Raw genomic sequence first — 23,530 nt, forward strand, 5'->3', positions numbered from 1 at the left:
CCTTTACACTTTTCATCTGGAAACATCTGGAATCAGTTTCCTTCTGCATAAAGAAATCTTTATAAATTTTCCTCATGGCAGATTCTGTCAGTGTTTGTTAGTATATACATGTCTTTATTTTACTCTTGTTCTTGAACGGTATTTCTGCAGGGGATACAATTCCAGTCCGGCAATTGTTTTCTTTCGGCACAGTGAAGATCTCATTATACTATGAGAATTCAGCTGTCAGTCCGTCACACTTGAAGAAAATTTGCCATTTTTCTCCTATGCCTCCAATGATTTTTATTTTTACCTTTGTATTCTGCAATGTTATTCTGTTGTTTTTTGACATATATTTCTTTTATTTATTCTGCTTACGATTCAATGAGCTACTTGAATCTAAGGACTGATGTCTTTCATCAGTTCTAGAAAATTGTCATCTCTTCAAATAGTGTCCAAAATAAAAGGTAAAAGGGATAATACTATCAGTAATCAGGAAACCTAGACAGTTTTTTAAAGAACCAAATAAAATTTTTAGAAATAAAATGAACAAAATTAATTAAGGGATTAGGCTTCACATCAGAAGAGATGTAGAGTAGTGGAAGACAGAATTTGTGAGCTGAAAAATAGATCGGAAGACATCACCTAGCATGTATCACAAAGAAAGGTCACAAGAAATTATCCTTCTAATTCAATTCACTATTATTTCTTCCATATTTTCTTTAAAAAGGACAAGAATTTTATAATCTGTGTCTGATAACGCTACCATCTGAAGCCACTGTTTGTTTGCTTCTGCTGTGTGATACTTCTGCTGGGTTTTGCTCATGTTGCCATTTTCCTTTGTGTGCTTAGTTGTTTTTAACTGTGTTCTGTTCATTGATGTTAAAAATTTTCAGGATTCTTTGAAGCTGAGGATGATGGTGTTTTCCTCCAAAAAGGATTTATGTTTTGCTTCTGCCAAAAACATTGGGGAAATTTCAAGTTTGAGACCACCTTCACAACTTGAGGTAGATAAAGTGAGATCAGCTTGCATATATCTTTATATATGGAGGATACGCCATAAATTACACAATACCTATGTCCTCCACAGGATGTTCCAACTTCATACAACATATTACATATATAAGATAATTCACTTATAATATAATACATAGCTTATAAGGTATATAAGCATGCGCAATTTCTTCATAAAATTAAATTATGACTTCAAAACCATATCTCAATTTCTGATTTCTGATAGTTTCCAAAAATATATCTTTTATATCTCTGTCTCTCTGGCCCATGCTCAACCTCTTCAATTTCAATTTAAGAAATATTGGTCCCTGCCAGTACCATTCCAGGAAACATCTCATACGACAACTGTATTAAGCTGAATGTCCTTTACCCTCACAATTACATCAGCATTGGCAATTAAGAAAATAATGATAATATTTATTCTCTTATTGACAGGTCTCAATTAGGAGTCACAGAAATCATTATCACAATACCAGCTTATGACTAGCATAGGTTGAAGATTACAATGACAGAGGGAAGAAGAGGTGCTAAAATAAAAGTGTAATGGGGGAGTCATTTTATGAAGTTTCAAGCAATAACTAGTAATTTCTTAAACTATAATACACACACACACACACACACACACACACACACACAAAGAATGACAACAAAACCCCAAAAATATCCAGGGTCTTGGTGATCAAGGCCATCTATCAAACCACTGCTTATAAGAGTAACTAGAAGGACCAGTCACAAGGCTAACGACAACATAACGGAGAGGAACACCACGGTGGGTTCCTTTGACTCTGGACAGATCCATACATGTGGGGAAGAACGTGTCACTACCTGCGCAAGCCCAGCTGCTAAAGCACTTCTAGGACCTCTGTATGAGTTATAAGCAAGCTAAGATCACAAGCCGTAGCACTCCCCCTCAGAGAGACTCTGACTTCTATGGATAGAAGGAACCTCTGCTCTGAGGATACTATATTTTCCACAAACTTTATAAAAGGGAAAATATTACCTTTAAAATGAGAGATGCTAAGACAGGAGTCCACAAAAACAAGCTTCAAAGACGTATCACAGAAATTTTGGTTGACTTTCTAAGAATTCATCATTGACACAATTTTTTACAATAATGATTAACAGAATTGCTGGATGTATACCATCATTTCCAACAGTACTTCTTCCAATTTATGTCAGAAATATTGCCATGAAATCTGGCACATTTCTTAAGATACAAACTACTTCTCATATTTAGTGAATGGGGGAAATCAGTAGCAGGCTGAGTTTAATAGACTTTACCAAAGTGAATTCTAGTCATGAGTAAAAAGAAATATATTCACATTGAGAAACTACACACTCTTCCTTGGTATTCTTTTTTCTCATATCCTTTTAAAAAAGAACAGAGGAGAAATAAACTTAGAAGGCAGTAGAGCAGTTTTATGAGGTACAAAATATCATTAAGTTAATATTTAAATATTTAATGTAATATTTATATTATTATTATTTTTAACACTGGCTCTTAAAGGCTCCCCCCATCTGTCACTCAGCGGCTCTGAGCTTTTAACCCTTTCCTAAGTGAGAAAGAAAGATAATGGCAGACATATTTTTTACCATTCAGATATGACACTATGTACATGAAAGATAGAGAAGATAATGCCCTCAATCAAATATAAATCTGTTAGGAGTCGCTGATAATAGAAAGTGCAGTTCAAAACAATTATCTTGAATAAGCACAGTGCTGTACACACTTGGTTGAACCAGTCTCCCGGGCAGATAAAACCATGAGGGTCTTGTCTAAACTCTAATAGTCCAGAGAAGGGTTTTGGCACTTCTAATATTCAAGCAAATAGTCATTTCATCATTTCCCTAATTTTCAATGAATTATCCTGGTAAAATAAGCATTTGAAGAAAAGTCTCAAAGAAAGCTCAAATTAGTGGCCCATGGGAGCTAGTAATGATAATTGGAAAATATTTTTTTAGGAGAACAGGTTAAAATGGAATAGCAAATTAAAACTCTAGCTTAAGAAAACAGAAACAATGTTAGAACTTTACCAGAAACTGTAAGTAAATTATTTAAATTCTATCCATTTTTGATTAAAAATATAAGTCTGGCAAAATTGTAGCCCTAATCTCAAAGAGACCAATAACTCTCATGCCTTTATATCCAAATTAAGATGTGAGTTACTTCTGGAGCTTTGTGATACTGAGAAAAGCACGTTATCTACAGCCCCTTTATTGGGTTGGACTGGGTATTCTCTCTTCTCCCTAATAAATCTAAAATATCTATGAATCTACTTTCCCCTGACATTTGGTCTTACCTTTATTTGGATCACCCCTAACCCCACATTCCTCTCTTAAGGAATATTACCCCAAATATATACATGTATTAAGATTTCTTGTTGAACACAGGCCATTGGAATAAACTATTAGGCCTGTCATGAGAAGTACCTGAAACACTAGCCTGCAAGCCTTACTTTCCCAGGTGAAGCAGAAAGGGGGTCAGAAACTTACCTGAGCCGTATCCTCCGTATCAGAACTTTTCCTGGGGACCCTGCAAGGCCTCCAGAGAACTGCTTTATCTAGGCCAGTAATTCTCCTTTCCTATAGTGTTCATTTTTTCCCCCAGCTTTATTAAGAAATAATTAACATATATCACTGTATAAGTTTCAGGCGTACAGTATGATGGTTTGATTTAAATATATAGTGAAATGATTACCAAAACAGGCTCAGCTAACATTCATCATCTCATACAGATACAATAAAAAGAAAAACATGATCATTTTTTTTTGTTTCCAAAAGTACCAAACATTTTCAAAGGAAAAAACATCCAGTACTTATAACTTCTGCTTGAGTGAGCAAATCACTTCTCCCAGATCGCAGTGACTGCTTTCACAGACATTTCCCACTGAAGACTTTCCTTCACAGACTTTTCCCTCTGTTTCCCTCTGAAGTTAAAGGTCAAAGGATAAAAGTCCATTTGGTAGTTTAAAGTAATGGTCTCAGCAGAGAGTCAGCTCTGATGGCAAGCTTCCTTCCATGACTCCCACACCCTCACTGAATCTTGAGATGCAAGCACCTAATCAACAAGATCAGTAACAGCAAACACCTCAACACAAAGCAGGATCCTCTTAAAAAGCTGGTGGGTAACTCCTCAGATATAGCCTCCTGCCCCTAGAATTTCTATTTACATCCACCGATGGGTAATGCCCACAAGGGCTCACAGAATTATTAAATATCAACACTGTTCTTAGTCTGATGGCTTATTTAACCGTCTTCTGTCTTCAACAGGACTGTTAGTATTGAAAAATACATTTTTGTGGCCTCTCTTTGTCTAATCTTCAGAATTACCTTAGCTTTTTAAGAAAAGCAATCTATTGAGAAAAGAGATCTTGAGGGAAGTATATAGTAAACTGGATTTCTATCTCTTGCCTTACAACAAAATAACATCTGAAATAAATATTTAAAGGTATAACATGAAATCACTAGAAGAAAATATAGGCAAATATTTTTATTTTTTAGGGTGATAAATACCTTTACAAGCATGGCACAAAATCCAAAAATTATAATGGAAAAGCTGATATATTTGATTTCATAAAAATTAGGAATTTCTGTAAAAATTCCAAAAAAAAAGAACCCCTAACACAAGAAAAATCAGGGTGGGAGAAACTAAGGTAAAACTTTCCAACATGTGACAAAAAGTTAATTTCCATGATAGATTATGAGTGTATAAAAGTTAAGTAGAAAAAGATAACTCACAATTTTAAAATACCAAAAGTAATAAACCAGATATTTCAGGAAATAAAACAGCTAATAAAAATATGTCATACGCCTTCATTAAAAATCAAAGAAGTATAAATCAAAGAGTCCCTTTTTTACCCAATGAAATTGACAAATGTTAAAAAGATTGATAATTACAAGTGCTGGCAAGGATATAAGGAGAGACAGGCACTTTCACACTGTCTTCATAGAAGCATAAGTGTCCTTCTCAAAGGTCATTTAGATGAATCTATCTAAATTCAAAATGTACATATCCTCCACTCTTGCAACTCCAAATCTCTTATCTGATAGAAAGGTTCACATAAGCAGATGAGGATATGCATAGAGATATTTATTTATTGCAGCATTATTTGTAATACCAAAGACACGCAAATAACCTAAATTTCTGTTAATAAACAACTGAGTTAATGTAATGCATTATGGTAAATGCAAACAATATAAAATACTATCCAATTACTTTAAAATTATGTAAATCCATACTGAAATACTTACTCTTAAAGCCTTCAGCCCCCTTGCTGACAGTCTACTCTGAGGCCATCACGTTGTGAGTAAGCCCAGACTATCCCAGGCACAGAGACCAGTGGGGAAGTCCTGAAACTACATGAAGTGGGAGAGAGATGACTGGCCAGCATCTAGATGCTCCATTCCCTGTTGCAACTCCAGCCACCATCTGACTGCAACTGCATGACAGACCCTGAGCCACACCTGCCCAGCCAAGCCTTTCCTGAATCCCTGACCCATCAAAAACCACTAGGGGCTTTTGAGTCTACAGAGCTGATGACCAGATGCTGAACAGAGATGAATTTATCAAGCTGGTAGTACTAACCAACATGGCTTCCTGACCGCATGAGAGAACATGCTTGCTTTTCTTTCTCCCAGACTTTATGCCTAAACCATTTCCACAGCAAAATGGTAAATGAAGGAATCTAATAGCTGATTCTGCTGAAAGTGCACAGCTGGCCAGCTTCATTCAGAGGTAACCACCTGGTTCTTCATCACTTCACAGAGAAGGGAAACGTCTGGAAACTATTCCACAGAGGGATAAAGGGATGTGAGTGGTGTGATGTGTACTTTTCTCCCTTTGGTAAATGCACAGAGTTTAGGCATATATGTTTACATAAGTCCACTTCTAATTTTCAGGTGGAGAAGTGGACTTTTGGTTACACTCACTAGCTTTATAGCAGCAAGAATGTTAGTAAACATTTAGGGGGAAAAAAATAGGACAAGAGGAGCCTAAAAATCCTATCCCAGAAAATAAGGGGAGGCACACATACACTCACACACAGACACACACACAGGCCCACACAATGATGGGGTATGTCAAAAGGTATAAACTCCCAGTTATATAATAAATAAGTGATAAAGTGCTGGAGATGTAATATACAGTATCGTGACTATAATTACTAATACTGTAGTGTATATTTGAAAGTTGCTAAGAGAGTAGAACTTAAAATTTTTCATCACAAGACAAAAAACTGTAACCATGCGTGATGACGTTTTAGACTTTCAGATTCATCTTCTAGCACCAGAAAGTAAGGGAGTACTAAACACATATACACAATGGTGGGGGTATGTCAAAGGGACACAGGAGCCAACTCCCAATGGCCAAAGCTGGAATAATTTTGAGCAAAAATATGAACAACATATTATTAGGTTATAATCCAAAGTGTAAAATAAATATCAATGAGTTAATACTGATATAAATAAATGATTGAATAAATTAATAGGAGTAGACAAATCTCCAGTACAGAAGAATTCCAAACAATCTATGTAGATACCCCACTCTCAAGGTGAAACAGAACTCTCTCCTCTTTAAGTGTGGGCTGAACACACTGACTTCCTGCCAAAGAGTACAGAATGGAAAGGCACAAAAGACAATATCCTTGAGGTGGAGAATCCTGATAAACACTACCTCAGCCAGGTAATTAAAGTTAACATCATCGATGATTAAGTCACATTAATAGCATAGACTCTTGATATGGTATGTTGAGAACGACACTTTACCTCTGTGGTCTGTCTCCCAAAAGCACATGATACCCGTCTCAGCATGAGGAAAACATCAGACATTCCACAAATATACATGACCAGGCCTCCTCAAAACTGTCCAGGTCACCAAAAACAAGGAAAGTCTGAGAATGTCTGAGAAAGTCAGCCAAGAGGAACCTAACGAGACGTGACATTGGAATGTAACATGGTATTCCTGGGTTGGATACCAGAACAACAAACAAAAAGGACCTCGGGAAAAAATTAAGGAAATATGAATGAAGTTTGGACGTTAGTTAATAAGGCTGCACCAGCATTGGTTCATTAGCTGTGACAAATGTACTATACTAATATAAGATGTTAGTGACAGGGAAACTGGGTGTGTGGTATGTGGTATATCGACACTCTCTGTACTAGCTTTGCAACTTTTCAGTAAATCTAAAACCATTCTATAAATAAAAAGTTTATTTAAAAAGGGAAGGAAAAAAAGAAATAGGCATGAATCCATATTATTCCACCACAAAATTTCCACTATTTAAAAACGTTGGCTACTTTTAATTTTTAAAAAAATGCATACATGTAAATGTACACAAGTTTTTCTAAATGCATTTTTAATCAAGAAATTATTCTATACATAATTTTGTTTCTTTTTTGCATGTAATACTATTTCATAAGCGTTTCTTATTTTATCAATAAATTCTTTAAAATATATATATATTATTAAATTTAGGTAGAGCCATAGGTTGGGATATGGACCCATTTAAACAATACATGGTATTGTTAAGTGAAAAAGCTGAACCTCCGCTTTATATATTTCAGTCCTTTATGATTTTTAAAACTAAACAATGTGCAGATGCTGCTTTCACATCTGCTGCCGTCAGTGATGGAGACTGTGATAAGCTGCCTGGATTTGCCTTCGGGAAGGAAGGAATTACTCCCCTGGCTGCTGGGGGTGCCAGCCGGCAGGGCCTGCCTCAAACTGAAGAGAGCACTTGCCCAATGCCACACCCCTTCCCAGGAAAGCCAGCTCCCTCATGCTAGGAGGAAGAGTTCACGGAGTCGGGGGGGGGGGGGAGGCCTCCACTGAGAGACTGCCTCACAGCTCACCTCACCCTCCCCGCAGTCCTTTTCCTTCCATAGGAGCTGATCTCAAGGGCACACCTGATAAAACCCCTGGGATGCCAGTCTCCATCTCAGAGTCAGTTTCCTGAGAAACCCAACACTGTCTTTCTCCTGAGCTTCTATCTCAGAGAAAGGACCTCTTAGTAAATATCAGTATATTGCCCAGGCTCCCTGGCTCCAGCGTCAGACCAGGATAAGCCAATGGGAAACACTGACAGAAGATCGGAGGGTGGGAGGGCGGGAGAAGTCAGAATACATCTTCCCTGTTCTAGCCTCAGACAGGACCCCTGGCAGGGGCTGCATCTCTCCAGAGTCCCAGCTCCTACAGGGAAGTCCTGGCTGCCAGCTCTGGGTTTCATCAGCTTTTCCCTTTGCCTTTCCTGCCCTCAAGGTAGTACAAGCTTCTTTCTGGTACTGTTCCCTGGGTTGCCACATTGCCATACCATCCCGTTTGGCTTTCGGCTCTTCCAATATTTGACTTTCAGCTCTTCCAACACCTTTGTAACTGGTTTCTTATATTAAATTCTCTTGATTAAATTACCAGGTATGGACTTTTCTTTTTCTAATTGGCCGTCCAGCAAACGATCAGACATCAGATATACACATACACATACCCCAAGGCATAACCGAAGCTAAATTAAATATAGGCAAAGAACTTTTCATTCTGAGAGTTTACTTGTTTTTAATTCTCAGTCTCCTAGATGCAAAACATATTTTAATTAGATCTTGCTTCAGTTGGATCTCAAGGGGAAACAACAAAAGCACTGCCAAAATAATCCTGAAAACAAGTTTGTTTCATTAGAAGCTACAATCAAGAAAGACATGACTCACTAAATAAAAGGAGTATTAAGTCATTTTAGGAAAAAATGTTTTAAGTTTTGTTTTAGCTCATAAGACAGGAAAGAGAGGAAACCAGTTTATTAATGGTACAGGACAGCCCTTGCCACCCTCACGCGGAGGATGAAACAGATGGACTAAGAGGTAAAGGGTTATGGGCTTTGTCTAAACGACATTGTTTTTCTTGCCTAGGCAGGTTTCCTGCCTATGCAGGTGGTACGTCAGAGACGAAGAAACACAAAAAGAGAAAGAACATCATATTCAGTTAAGTTTATGTGATTGATTTCTAGTTTTTTCTGAAACAATTTCTGGAACATAATGACTAGAGCACCTTGCATTTATTCTTGAAAAATGAGCTCAGTGGAAATAGACAACAAAAAGATAACTTCCAGGGGCTTCCCTGGTGGCGCAGTGGTTGAGAGTCCGCCTGCCGATGCAGGGGACACAGGTTCGAGCCCTGGTCTGGGAAGATCCCACATGCCGCGGAGCAACTGGGCCCGTGAGCCACAATTACTGAGCCTGTGCATCTGGAGCCTGTGCTCCGCAACAAGAGAGGCCACAATAGTGAGAGGCCCGCGCACAGCGATGAAGAGTGGCCCCCACTTGCCACAACTAGAGAAAGCCCTCGCACAGAAACGAAGACCCAACACAGCAAAAATACATAAACTCCTACCCCCAACATCTTCTTAAAAACAAACAAACAAAACCCTGCTGTGTCCATACAGCATGATTCACTTTAAAAAAAAAAAAAAACTTCCAGAGGATTTTTGGTATTCTCCCTGAGGACAGAATGGGATTAACAGGGAGATTAAAATGACCATTTACTTTCTTCAAAGATCCAGTGGTTAGGTACTCAATCACAATTACAGTCACAACTTAAAGACAGAACTTAAAATCTGGTAATGGATACAGAGGTTTATAATTTAGGAGGGAACCATAATTTGAGAAAAGTGTCACCATTTAATGTGTATATTTAGGCTTAAGTCAACAAAATTACATGCATTCATTTGGATAAGGAATCTTAAAATTATATTTGTGAAAGCATTCACAACTTAGCTCTCTTAAGCAACTCCTTTTCTTCTAACAAATGTTTCTTCAACAAACAACATTTGTTTTATGCACATTTTCATTATTACTTGCTGGAAAAAAACATAAAAGTAAAAAACCCTATGATATCACCATCTTTGGCATGATTCAATTCAAGTTTTTAAGATGATAAAATGTTCCCTCTGTCTGTGCTGCCCTACAGGGTGGTACCAGCACATCACTGCTGAGCACCTGAAAAGTGGCCAGCATGATGAGGAACTGAATTCCTTTTTACGCTTTTGAACTTTAATTCATGCAAAGTTTAATTTGCATAGTCACATGCGAAACTTAAAAATCTAGTAGAAAAGAGAAAGTAGTTATGAAATAGCCAAGTAAAAAAATAAGACGGTGCTCTTTCTACACCCAACATGCTCTCTTTAATTTGTTCTTGCCGCTAAAGCTAAAATGACCTTTCCAAAATGTAAATGAGACTTTGTCACTATGAACAAAAGTGGAAACAAAACCAAGCAAACAGAAAAATATGTCAGTGATTTTCAATGGCTCTTAAAACAAAACCCAAAAGCCCTAAGATGGTCTGCAAGGCCCTGCCTGGACCTGGCCCCTGACTACCTTTCCTGCCTCATCACCCATCACACATCTCTCTGCCTACCAGCTACCTGGTCATCTCCCAATTCTGGGTCACACCATGCTAACTGCTACCCCAGGCCCTTTGTATGTGCTGCTGCCTCCCTTCAGAATCCTCTTCTGCTCGCCTGTCACTTCCTCCTGGACACCTTCTTAGACCTCTCTGACTAAGCCAACTCCCCCTCACTACCCTCTCTCACAGCCCTGCGTATAATTTCTAGGCAACACCAATCACAGCTGCAGTGAGAGACACTCTTGCATGAGTTTTTGATAAACATCCAGTCCTGTGGGGATGGACCATGAGAACTTGGAGTAAGTCTTTCCTCTCCCCTCACCACCATTTAGCCCCCAGCCTCTTAACCATTACTGCCCACACAATAGGAACTCTAAATATTTGTTGAAAAAGTTACTAACCATAACCATAATAATAACAATAACCCCTAATCTAGCCTCTACTATCTTTCAGGCACTTTTCTAATTAGTTTACATAGATTAATTCATATAACCCTCAAAACAAACCTGTGAGGGCTTCCCTGGTGGCGCAGTGGTTGAGAGTCCGCCTGCTGATGCAGGGGACCCAGGTTCGTGCCCCAGTCCGGGAAGATCCCACATGCCGCGGAGCGGCTGGGCCCGTGAGCCATGGCCGCTGAGCCTGCGCGTCCGGAGCCTGTGCTCCGCAACGGGAGAGGCCACAACAGTGAGAGGCCCACGTACCACAAAAAAAAACCCCAAAAAAACCCACAAACCTGTGAGGTAGCTACTATTATTATCTCCATTTCATAGGTGAGGAGACTGAGGCATAGAGAAGTTAAGGGACTTGCGCAAGGACACACAACAGTTATGGGCAGAGACAGGATTCAACTCCAGCAGTCTGGCCCTTAACCTCTAAGCTCTACGGCCTTTATATGATTAAGTGGCAACTGCGGTTAAGTGATCCAGGGACAGGGGATACAAGCCAAAGAGCAGTAAAGGAGCGTTTCCTTTGGGAGGATAAATTCAGTTGGATTCCAGGGGGTACCTGGTGTTGGGTGAGAAAAAAGGAGGTGAAAGACCACTTCTGGGGTAGAGAAAAGAAATGGTCCCTGTAAAGTGTATCTGGGGAACAGTAAAAATCTGAGCTGTAATGGAAGGTGTGTTTCAACACAGCTGGAACTTTTGTGAGATAGGCATCTTGAGACCCTTTCTGACCCTCTAAATTGGAAAGTACCACCAGAGCAGAAGCTGAAAAATAACCTGAACCCTTTGAACTTCTAAATCCAAGTTATGCCTATAACACGTGTGAGTCCCCTATAACATATGGGACATAGAGTCCCCTGAGGTGTGGGCTCCATACCAGACTCGCTCACCAGCCAACACGTTTGCTCCCTTCTGCCTCACACAACTGTGCCAATTAAGCAGATAAAGGGCTTAACATAGGGTCTGACATATAGTAAACTCAACAGAGGCATATGGGAATTCAACAAACACACAGCACTTACTATGTGATGGGTCTGCTCTGAGTGCTTAACAAATATGGACTAATAAATGGCTACACATATATGTCCCAGGCCTGCAAGATTGCTAGGAATGGATGAAGCTGTAAGTGTTAAGCCCTCAGTGGTAACACTGTTACCTGAGTGACGAGAAACAAGGCTGAAAAGAAGAGTGCATTTAGGAGTACACAATTTCCCACGTGTGTTGTGGCAGTCTCTGAGAAATTCTGAGTGGAAACAAAGTGCAAGGAAGTAATTATTTTCAGAAAACTAATAATTGAACCATAAGAAGAGACATAGGCAATGGAGATGGAGTTGAGGGATGAATAAAACAAAAACTGTGTCCTAAAAAATATTTAAATTCTTGGGGAATGATTATGTCTGAGATATGAGTAGAGATGCTTTCAAAGATTACCCCATGAACTAAAGTTGATAAAAGTCTCAAAATCCCATTCATGAAAGGTGCATTAAAAAGCTGTCTAGCAGGACTTCCCTGGTGGTCCAGTGGTAAAGAATCCGCCTTCCAATGCAGGGGACGTGGGTTCAATCCCTGATCGGGGAACTAAGATCCCCCATGCCGCAGGACAACTAAGCCCGAGTGCCACAAATACTGAACCCATGTGCCTCAACTAGAGAACCTGCGTGCCACAAACTACAGAGCTCAGGCACTCTGGAGCCACGCGCCACGAATAGAGAAGAGAAAACCTGCACACCACAACTAGAGGAGCCTGCGCACCGCAAGGAAGAGCACGCACGCTGCAATGAAAGATCCCACGAGCATCAACGAAGATCCTGCGTGCCACAACTAAGATCCGACACAGCCAAAAATTAAAAAAAAAAAAAAGCCATCTAGCAATGGGAAAATCTCATAATGGAAATATAAGTTAAAAAAGAAAATAGAACAGTATATGCAGCATGATCCCATTTTTGTTAAAAAAAAAAAGTGATACATGCACATAGAAAAGTCCTGAGAGGAAAAACCAAAATATTAATAACAGATAATAACAAGTACACAATCTTTATTTTCTCCTTTATACTTTCTGAAATTTCTGCAATACGTAGTATCTTTATAACAAGGGGAAAATATTATGAGCTCTCTATACAAAGATTTAAAACCTAGAAGAAATCCACCTAATCCAAAACTCTCATATTATGGTCACAGAAAGTGAAACAACTGCTCAAAGGTCACACAGCAAATAATTCTTGTGACTCCAGGTTTAGGGCCCTTCACATGACCCGTCTCTCAAGATCTTTGAAGCTTCCCAGAAAAATCAATGTTCTCTTTTCCTTTGAAAGGTTCCAAGAAATGACAAAGGCACAAATACTTTCCTATGTCGACATTCTTCACATTTACTTCCTGTGAGCTGGTCAGTAAGGTATTTAATTAGTGTACAAGCAGAGCTGTTCTGTACTGTTTCTCTGGTTGGTTAATCCAAAAGGAGATAAGATCAACAGTCTATTCACAGCGCTCCTAACCTACACCCTTCCCACCTGATATACTGCATTCACCTATTTCTCCTGGTCTCGGAAGTTTCTAATCTAAATGGTGCGGGGTGGCACTTTACAGGAAGCCAGTGTGTTTGGAAGATGAAGTATTATGGAGTAAACTCTGTGCCAAACACATCAAACCTGACTCAATACATCAACACCACTTGAAAAAGCCCTGGTCTAAGACTCCTTTGTTTTGGTATTATGTCAAGCATACTGTAGATTGTTGAGAATGTACTGAAGTGGAAACTTTGAATTGAAGAGTTCTATTGATGGAGCAATGTAAAGTGAAGTCTACTTGATATTCTGATAGATGGATGGTTGAATTGGAAAGAACATTGGAGTGTTATCAGGTAACAGCAAAGGCAGAAGACTGGCACAGCGGACAGCAATAAAGAGCAATTAAAGGACAAGCCAAGGCAGGGTAAGGAAAGGCAATTAAAGAAACAGACAGACTGTGTATGAAATGCCCTGTAGACACAAAAGCGGTGGGGCTACTTTAATCAATGTGCCTCTGAAGTTCAAGGTAGGAAAGGGGCAAATGCAACCAGCCGCAGCACCACTTCCACACAACGCTAACACAGTTGAGGTCAATAAGGAACATTCAGTAATTTTTTTTTTAAATCATAGCAACATGTATGAAGTCAATGGCAGGATAAGGGTTGATTGGAACCCCCAGCTAAAGAAATCCAGGTTGGGGCGCCTTCTGTGCCTCCTCATAGCCCTATGGAGTGTGCTGTTCCTCAAAGTTCAATGTGCAGACACATCCCTGGGGATTGTGAAAATATAGATTCTGGTACGGTAGGTCTGGGGTGGGGCCCAAGAGTCTGCATTCTGTAAAAGTTCCAAGGAGATGATGCTGATATGCTAGTCTACAGACCACACTTTGGGTAGCAAAGATGTAAAGTGTCTTCTGAATAAGGAAAAATTTAAAAATTCAGTAACACTGAAGCTTATCAAAAATAACAAGAAAAATGCCCACTTATTCGGGGCACACTATGTGCCACTTTGTATACTTTATCTAATTTAATTCTCCTAACAACACCTAACAGGGTTTTATCGAGCCTATCTTATGGTTGTGGAAGCCGATATTCAGGAAATTTAAGTTATTTGCCTACCTTCAAAAAGAACAGTACCAGGATTTAAATCCAATTCTGTCTGACTTCATTTCTCAATAAGCTACGGCAATGAGATTAAGAGAATAACTATACTAGTCTTGTGATCTTGGAAAGCCCCCTTAATTTCTCTGAGCATGATTTCTTCATCTCTAACATGGAGATAATGGCAGAACTGTGGTTTGGACCAAACCAGGTGGTAGATGTAAAAGTATTTTGAAATCCATAAAGGACCTTACCTAAACAAAGATACAACTGTTGTAAATAGCTGATTCTTTGTATATGTCTTAATTTCCTTTCCCTCTCTCCCTAGTACTAAAAATAGTATTGAATGAACACACCTTTCCTTAAAGCAGATATTCTCAAAACTGTTGGTTTCAAAATCCCTTTATACTCCTAAAAATTACTGAGGACCCTAAGAAGCCTTTTCAGATAATTGTGTACATTCTTATTTAAAACTAGACTAAAATTCTTAGTTATAATTTCTTAAAGGTGAAATGCAACATGAAACTTGAAACAATATTAATGAACTTTTCATACCATTATATTAAAATTCATTAGTCTATCTTGCAGTTTGATTGGAACTTACACCCATGCATAGTTTTGTAAATCATCCATTGGTCCTTTGGAAAATATTGGTTCACTGAGCTACGCATTTCTTTCAAATGTTGACACATGTCATTGTACCAGATGAAAAAATCACATTCCTGACTATCTCCATCTATTTCGTCCGAAAAATCTTTAAGGATTGGGACGCTGTCAAGCTTACAGTGGCAGAAACAAGTTCTCCAAAATTTCAATTTTTACCTAAAAGATCGAATTTTATCACAGGCAGCAGGTACCTCATTTTGTTTTCCTGGAAGTGACAAGCTAATGCTTTTCATTTTTGCGAAAGTATGTGCCGAATACCCAAGTCTGAATCACTCGTTTGTCAGTTGCTCTTTCCAATAAAAATGGTGTTCCATGAAAAAGGCAGCTAGTTCAGGTCACAACTCAAACAGCAGCTCGACTGCTTTCCCTCCAGAAAACAACAGTACTTCAGGCTGCAGCAGACGTGCTAAAGGCAGACTTCCAATGTCGTCGCACAGAATATTAAAAAGGAAGGTAATTTAGGTTCAAGTTTAATAAAATCTGCTTCATTGAGGACATTTTTACTTCTTCATTAAGTGAAACTGGCTTTTTTGGTTTTAACTGCAGATGCATGAGGACCTGTACAATTGGTGCCACTGCCCTGATTCCTGCTGAGGGGCAAGCAGTTTTCCGGCAGTGTAAACGGCAGCACAGTGAGAAGGGTGAATAATGTCTATCAATGTTCAAATGGTTTAGACTTCACAGTCCCCTTGGAAGGCTCTTAGGGACCCCTCAGGGATTTACAGACCACACTTTGAGAACTGTTGCTTGAAATACTCTGGCTGAAGCTTTGTTCTACCTGTCTTGCCTTTTGCTTCTAAACATATTTATCCAAAATCACTTACAGGTACTCTGGAGTAATATGAAACTCTATTTGGAAAAAAAAAAAATCACATAATAATAGCTAAATTTATTTTATTGTATAATAGCATCATAAAAAAACTGTTGAGTTTTTCAGTTCTCTCTCTCCATGAGAGACCAAAGGCTCCAGATGCTTGCTAATGCCAAAAAACTTATCAAGGGAAAGAAGTCAGCTCTAGGAATAAACTATTGGGTTGGCCCAAAAGTTCCTTCGGTTTTAAGTAAACATAAAAGACATTTTTCATTTTCACCAAGAACTTTATTGAACAACATATTCATTAACCGAACAAACTTTTTGGCCAGCCCAATCCTTTCTCAGGACTATTCCCTGAAAACCAAGATAGAGTGATCTTTAAGGGTCTCAAACCACATCAGTGACGGGATATTTGCCACCTAAATCTGTGTAAAGTCCTAAGGTATGGTGAGAAAATGACTGACCCACAAATGAGATATGCTTGCGAAAATTCACTCACTCCAAAACGACTATCATGACTCTATTTTCCTGTTGTAGTACATCTAAAGATATATTAAGAAGGAAACTCAGATTAAGAAGGAAGTCACTTTTCCCCAAATCTGTATACTTTGGAAGCTCACGATAACATGATTATTGACTTCACACTGATAAAAGGGAAATAAATGGGGGAGGGGGGGTTAGCCATTAGTCCAGAATAAAAGTCTGTAGTTAAAAGTCCTTTCAGTTATCACAGTTCACTACTTACAAATGATGTGACTTATGCCTATAAATTTAACCCACTGTTTCTAGAAGTGGAATAACTGAACCAACTACATCTGAACAACTTGGGGTACTTGTTTAAAAAATACAGATTCTTTAGATCCATTCCTACCTTAGTCTGCTCAAGTTGCTATAACAAAACGCCATAGACTGGGTGGCTTAAATAACAGAAATGTATTTCTCACAGTTCTAGAGGCTCAGAAGTCCAAGATGAAGGAATTGACCAATTTGCTTCCTGGTGAGGGCTCTTTCCCTGGCTGGCAGATGGCTGCCTTCTCACTATGTCTTCACATGGTCTTTCCTCTATGGGTGGGTGTGTGTGCTCAGATCTCCTCTCTCTCTTCCCCTTTTTACAAGGCCACAAATCCCATCATGAGAGTTCCATCCTCATGACCTCATCTAAATCTAATTACCTCTGAAAGGCTCCACTGCCATATATCATCACATTGGTGGGTTGGGACTTCAACATATGAATTTGGGAGGGACACAAACCTCCAGTCCATAAGAATTTCAGATCTTCTAAATCACAATCTCTGGGATTGGAGACCTGGAATCTATGGTCTTTTAACAGTTCCCAGCTGGTTCCTATGCGCCCTAATGTTTAAGAAACACCTCTGCGAGCCTCAGTTTCCTTATCTGTAAACTAGGATTGACTGTCACCATACTTTCCTATTTCAGAGTTGCTGATATGCCAAGGATCAATTAAAAATATATGAGAAAATGCTTCTGAAAGTGCAAAGTGCTATGTAATAATCATCTGAACTTTCACCGCCTACTTTGCCACCAAACGTTATTCTAAAACCCAAAAGTGGGAGGATAAAATGAAAAATACTATCGATAATATATTTTTGTTTGTTTGTTTGTTTGTTAATGAAGACTCTCAGGGAGGTGGGAGGGGGCCCAGCACAAGACAGACTGACTTAGATGGAACTAGAAAGGATTTTCAGAACTGATTTCTACATCACTGACCTTATACTTGCTTAAAGATGAGAGGGTTACATCTTCCCAGGCTCCCCTACCTACAGATGCGCAGCTTGATAATATTTTTCTCATCTCTGAATTTGCTCAAGATCAAGGTAAAATTAGTATCTCACCTTATGAGATGAAATTTAAAAAAAGAGAAATGTTAGATTTTAATAGTGGTATTCTTTCACTAACTAGTAAGTTATTTCTTCTAGTATACTTCACAGTTTAGACAAATGTCACATTATTTGATTTCTATAATGATAGCGATAATATCTTAATTCTTGTAATCAAACCTCATACAATTAAAACACTCAGGAAACAGAATGTTCCAGTTAATATTTAGCTGAACATTCGGGTCATTCTTTTGAGAAGCCCTTTTAAATATATTATTATACTTTCTTTCCTTGGTAAATACATAACTTAGCTCTCGTTTGATGCCAAAGGGTTTTCATATTGGGTCAGCACTCTGAGTATCAGTTCTTGTTGCACACAACTTAGAAGAGTAACCTATGTTCTGCCTTGGGCTCATCTGCTAAAGGTTTCTTGTTTATTTTTGTTGTTTGGGGGATATTTCATGGTTGGTGGAGGCATGTTTATTTTAACCAGAGGCAGATCTCTAATTACAAGTTGTATTCCAAAAGGTTTTTGTTCCTATGTTGTTTGAAACTTGAAGTGGCTTTCCCCCTACCTACCCTCCCCAAAAGTTATGAATCATGATTAAGTTCTTTGGCTTGTCTAAAATGTCCATAATATAGATGAAATACATTTGCTATGTCTTAAGAGTAACACAGATATTTTGCAATGGAAATGATCAAAAACAAAACTGAATTTAAAACTATTTTCATTTGCCTTTAATGCTGATATCTGAGAAAAAGAGTTGCCTGGAGGAAGATAAGAAGCTGATAAAAAGATTTCTATAAATATTCTAAAAAGGCTAATGGTCCCAAGATCTTTATTATACAAAATGCATAAGGTCTCTCAACATGGCTCTAGCGAGAGTCATGAGTCACAGTCATGATTAGGATATGATGGGGCAGGAGACGGCAAAACTGAGTGCCCAGAGGTAACTGAAAAAGTGGAATAGAATGGAAAAAAAAAAAAGGGTTGAAAGGGTGCCTGTGTATTCCTAAGAGGCTGCATGAAGTAGAAACCGCTGAAATATAAATGGTGAGAGAGAGAAACACCAGAATATGACTCAAACCAGAAGAAAGGAAGTCACAGAAAGCAATGCTGAAGAAAACAGTTCCCTACAAGAGCCACAAGGACTGCATTTGGGGTGTGACAGCAAAGTCACCAAAACAGAAGATGCCTTGGTATAAGCAAGGGAGACCCATTTGTACCTGAAGGATGGCCTTATTTGTACCTGCCAAACGGCTGCACCTGCCTTGTTTCTTTCTGAGGGCGTGCCCAGTAGCTAGATCTTGATTCTGAATCCAAGTTATCGTGGAGGCCCTGCTGGCCTCTTCAGTATGCTGGCCTTAGTTGGGAACTTTTGTTTATCATTCATTCACTGCCTCTTCCGTCTCCCTATGTGCTAAACAAATGATATTTCAGGTTGATCTTATCCCTGAATTGATACCCAATGTCATCTCTATTAATGCATCTGTATTTGGATTCCTGACTTTCAACTGGCCATATGGGTATGTGGTTGTGTATTTAGTCTTCCCATCTTGTCCTTTTCCAAGTCAAAGTGTTACTCAGTCTAAGTAAAAGTGCACTTCATTCATTCGACCAAAAGCTGACACTGAGTGTGAGGGACCATCTTAGGCCCAGAAGTAAACACAACAGTCTTGCTGGGTTCCTAAAAACCTTGGGTACATTTTATTAGAACACGTGCAACAAACACCATAAGGGAAAACAGGAGATGTCTCTGGCCCCTAAGATGTTCTGGTCATTTTTGAAATAAAATGCTCAACTATAGCTGGACAGATATAAAATTTTACAAACCAAAAAGCAATGTCAATTCTGAGTCAGATTAAGAGCAGAGGACTGTCTTGAATATTCTCCATGCTGTATTCTAGAAATAAGATGATATGATGCAAGAGGGAGAGAAAAGCTAACAGAATTAATAACTTTCACACTCAAATTTCTAATAAACAAGGCAACTTCTGCCACTTACAAAGAACTCTTTCATCAAAAGGTGAAAGTTGTCTTCACTCACAGCCACCCACACACAAGGCCCCTTATGAACACACACACAGGTATATGTATTCATAAGGACAGCATAAGGTCACAAACACAAAATTATGCCGTGGAAGAGCTTACTGTACAGTGGAGAAGTGTACTGCAACGTGGTTGAAAATACCTGCCAGGGAACAGGAAAGTTATTTCAAATAAATGTCCGTGGCCAACCTCAGTGGAAGCTGACATTTCAGTTCAAAACTTAACTTGGAACCAGTAAAGGCATCCAGATCTAACGTATCTACTGAAGCATGTACTTATTTGCCCTTCTGGGGTTTTCCACAGTCTGGCTTAGTGCCTAGGCATGAGTACTTCCAGAGCCCAGGGCCAAAGCCTCCAGAGCAGAGCCTGTGGTCTTCCTAGGGATCAAATGGGGAGAAGCCAGCGTAGGGCGGGATCGTCCCTTCTGCATCTACTCTCACATACCTCCGGCATTTAAGTTTATCCGAAACACTTTCAGAAAAATGCAACAGTCATGTCACCACTGCCTATCTCTCCAGAAGGCAACTCTTGTGTTTATCCTACTAGATAACAACCGTGTGGCTGAGGACCACCTCAGTGGTTGGGCTCTTGTAATCCCAATCCCAGATGCAACTAGTCAACCCATTTCTTCAGGTTTATGAAAAGTGTGCTGATGTTTCACCTGAAAAAGGAATCCCATAATTACAGCTTCTCTCTAGAAGACATGTCCCAGAGCTCTTTGATGACAACTGTCAGGCTCCTCTTGGAGACTTTTCCCTTTAGAAATGCATCATTTGGGAAAGTCTAGAGGGAAGAAGGGTATTGAAGTAGGGAAGGGAAAGAAGAATGGGTAAGAGGTTTCACTTTCACCTGAAACCATTAATTAAGAGTTTCAAAAATACAGCAATGAGTTTTGGTGTACATTAATGGCCCACTGTATTTCATCAAAAGTCATGAAGTAAGAATTCTGTCCAACTCAACGTGTGTTACAGCAAGAGACCCCCTCCTAATGGCATAAAAAATATTCATGATTGTCCTACTTGTGAAAGTACTAAAGACACTTCCATGTCAAAGCCCAGAGTTGCATCATCAGAGCATAAAGAAATGCTTTTTGACCAGCTGACTGCAGGTGTCAAAGACTGAAATGCATGTTCCAAAGGCAGATCTCTGCTGATACCTATTGTGGATATATGGGTAAATGAATAGGAAAGATTTTAAAATGGAATTTAGCAACTGGCAATTTACCAAACTTTCAAGACTGTAGATTGGCACGTTGAAGTGATTTCACACGGGAGTTACAGATTCTACGTACAATTATTGAATGCCTGCCAAACACTGAAAAGTACTGATACTAAGTTAAGTGATAGTGTTGCAAAAGCTAAGGTCTTCCATTGACAAAAACAAAAAAGGTGACTCAAAAGACTAAAACTAAGTTCTCATCAATATCAGGTGTTCTTAAACAGTGATATATGATGCAGAAATGTATCTTGAGATACAAACAGTATGTGTTTTGGGACACTTACCCTTTGAATCTTAGGCTTATTTTTAAGTACTAATTATATGACACCATCTCTTTAGTCTAGGAATGTTGGTTCCTCAGAGCACCGTATCATCTCCACGATACCCAAGACGTAGTGAAAATGGAAATGCTTATGAAAGGAAAGATTTCAAAAATCAGAAAAGGTATCCTCTACACTGCATTGTTTAATCATAATATGTAAGTGATTATATGCTTTAAGGTACACTATACATAGAACTGTCACTTGCATATAATACAGTAAAATGATTGTATCTCCTTGTAGTTTTCGAATTTACTCCTCCACATGCAATGTTGCACAGTGACCCTCACAATAATCTTATCTGATGCACATAGAAGTGATGTTGTCCTCATTTTAACATAGAAGAAATTGAGGTTTGGGGAGAGTTATAGGAGGCCCCAGCAATTAATAGCGGCCATGAAAGCAAGAACCCAGGCTTCTGACTCTCAGCCCAGCACTTCCTACCATACATGTAGAATGAAAAGCCACCCCACACTTCATAAAATTGACTGTGGATCCTGCAACTGTCACGACAAAATAGCAGAGGGAGAGTGAGTACTTCTTTTAGCAACGAAAACCGTGTAACCTATGATTGAAAGAGTAGACGAAGAATCATTAACTTTTCTTCACATTCACATAACATGAATATTGACGGAATTTCTGAACAGCTGCATGGAAATTCCTACACAGAGCCAAGAGAAAAAGTATTTTCTAGAGTTCCTGATACAACTTAAAGAGCTCTGTTAAATCTTTTCAAGTGGAATCGGTTAAGTCATCAATACTGCACCCAGATTCCCCCAAAAGAGGTAAAAAATTAAATTAAAAAATAAAATTAAAAAAACAAAACGAAACAAAAACACCTTGTCCGTCCTTCCTAAAACCAACAATTTTCGGGCTAGTCAGTTTTCCCCACGAAAAACCTTGTGCTCTCTTGGGGCGGGGGAGAGATGGGATTTCTAAACATCTCGATTTTTAACAGCCTGGTTTCATAAACAGGCCCTTCTGAGCATCAGTAATACAAGTGAGAGTGAACTATTCCCCCGGGGGGAAGAGAAGGCTCGGCGGTGATGAGCACCGATAAAGCCGGTAGAGGAGAGCGAGAAGGCGAAGAGGAGCGGCACAAAAGCTGTCTCTCTCCGGGCCCCGGGTGCTGACCGCGCCCGCTCGGAGCGCAGGAGCGGGTGCCGCCCTCCCCGCCCTCCCGCGCGCCGGGCCGGCCGGGACCTACCAGCGAGAGCACTTTATAGGTGTTGGGGTCCTTGGCCGTGCGGACGCGCGCCGCCTTCTCCAGCGGCTCCTCCCCCAGGTCCATGGGGGCCAGCAGGGACGAGGCCGCCGGCGGCTCCCCGGGCGCCTCGGCTGTAGAGCCACGGCCCGGGTGGCGGCCGTTCCCCGCAGGGCCCTCCCGGGAGCCGCGCCCGCCCTCGCCGCCGCGGTTCCCAACCCCAACGCAGCCATCACGCTCCATCGTGGCGCTGGGCACTCGGCTCTCACTGCCCCGCCGCGCCTTTAATAGGCTCCGCACGAGCCCCGCCTCACCCCGCCCCGCCCCGACCGCCGCGCCCGCCCCTCGCCGCCAGACCCTTGGCTCGGCCCCCGCAGCCCGGCGCTGCGAATGAGGGGAAAGCAGCTCAACGCCCCGGATTATTTGGCTTCCTGTCTGATGGCGGTCGCTCTGCGTGTGGGTTATTTTGGGTCCTTTACGTGGGCGCGTCTTTAGCTCCCCACCTCCCACCCCCCAGCCTTACCCGCCTCGCGCCCCGGCCACCAGCCGAACACTTGGAGGAATCGCCCTGCAAGGTCTCGCGGCGCGGGCTGGACTGGAACTTCAGAGCGTGGTCTGCAGAGGGCATGAGATCATGGGGCCTCAAAATAGAGCGTAGGAGAGGAAGGATCCGGCCTCCGGGCCAGTGCAGCTTCTCAAAGGCGGGAGAGTGCAGTCAGGACAGACCTGTGTGTTTCTAGATGGACAAGCAGAGAGGCTATGGGGTCAAGCGTTGGGGGAAGCGACCTTTGTCTCCTACGTAGAAACAGACAAGAATTCGCTCAAAGCCCTGCTATCCACTACCTACCTACTCAGGATTATCCAACCTTAAAATACCTGAATTTACAAATGCACACATAGAAGAGATATAATTTTCTGTGGTTTTCTGTGGTTTCTGTGCTGGGGGCGAGGGCTGCTCTTGCTTTATTTGTTTATTAGTTCTTTAGACCTTATAC

At 40.2% G+C, this 23,530-nt stretch overlaps 1 protein-coding gene across 2 annotated transcripts in view; it reads right to left on the reverse strand.

The window, feature by feature from the left end:
* Positions 1-23,256, reverse strand: part of ENPP1 (ectonucleotide pyrophosphatase/phosphodiesterase 1) — a gene marked incomplete at its 5' end in the record, with an annotated part of 70,891 nt that extends 47,635 nt beyond the window's left edge. The window contains one exon of one of the 2 annotated variants that reach the window (XM_082855896.1): positions 23,059-23,256. In XM_082855896.1, coding sequence (XP_082712022.1) covers positions 23,059-23,163 — 105 coding nt within the window. Of the gene's footprint in view, positions 1-22,538; positions 22,779-23,058 lie in introns of those variants that run through there. The other variant, XM_082855895.1, reaches the window with a different exon arrangement.
* Positions 23,257-23,530: the final 274 nt, after the last annotated feature.

The sequence above is a fragment of the Leucopleurus acutus genome, assembly GCF_964270905.1.
Source record: "Leucopleurus acutus genome assembly, chromosome: 15".
Lineage (NCBI taxonomy): Eukaryota > Metazoa > Chordata > Mammalia > Artiodactyla > Delphinidae > Leucopleurus > Leucopleurus acutus.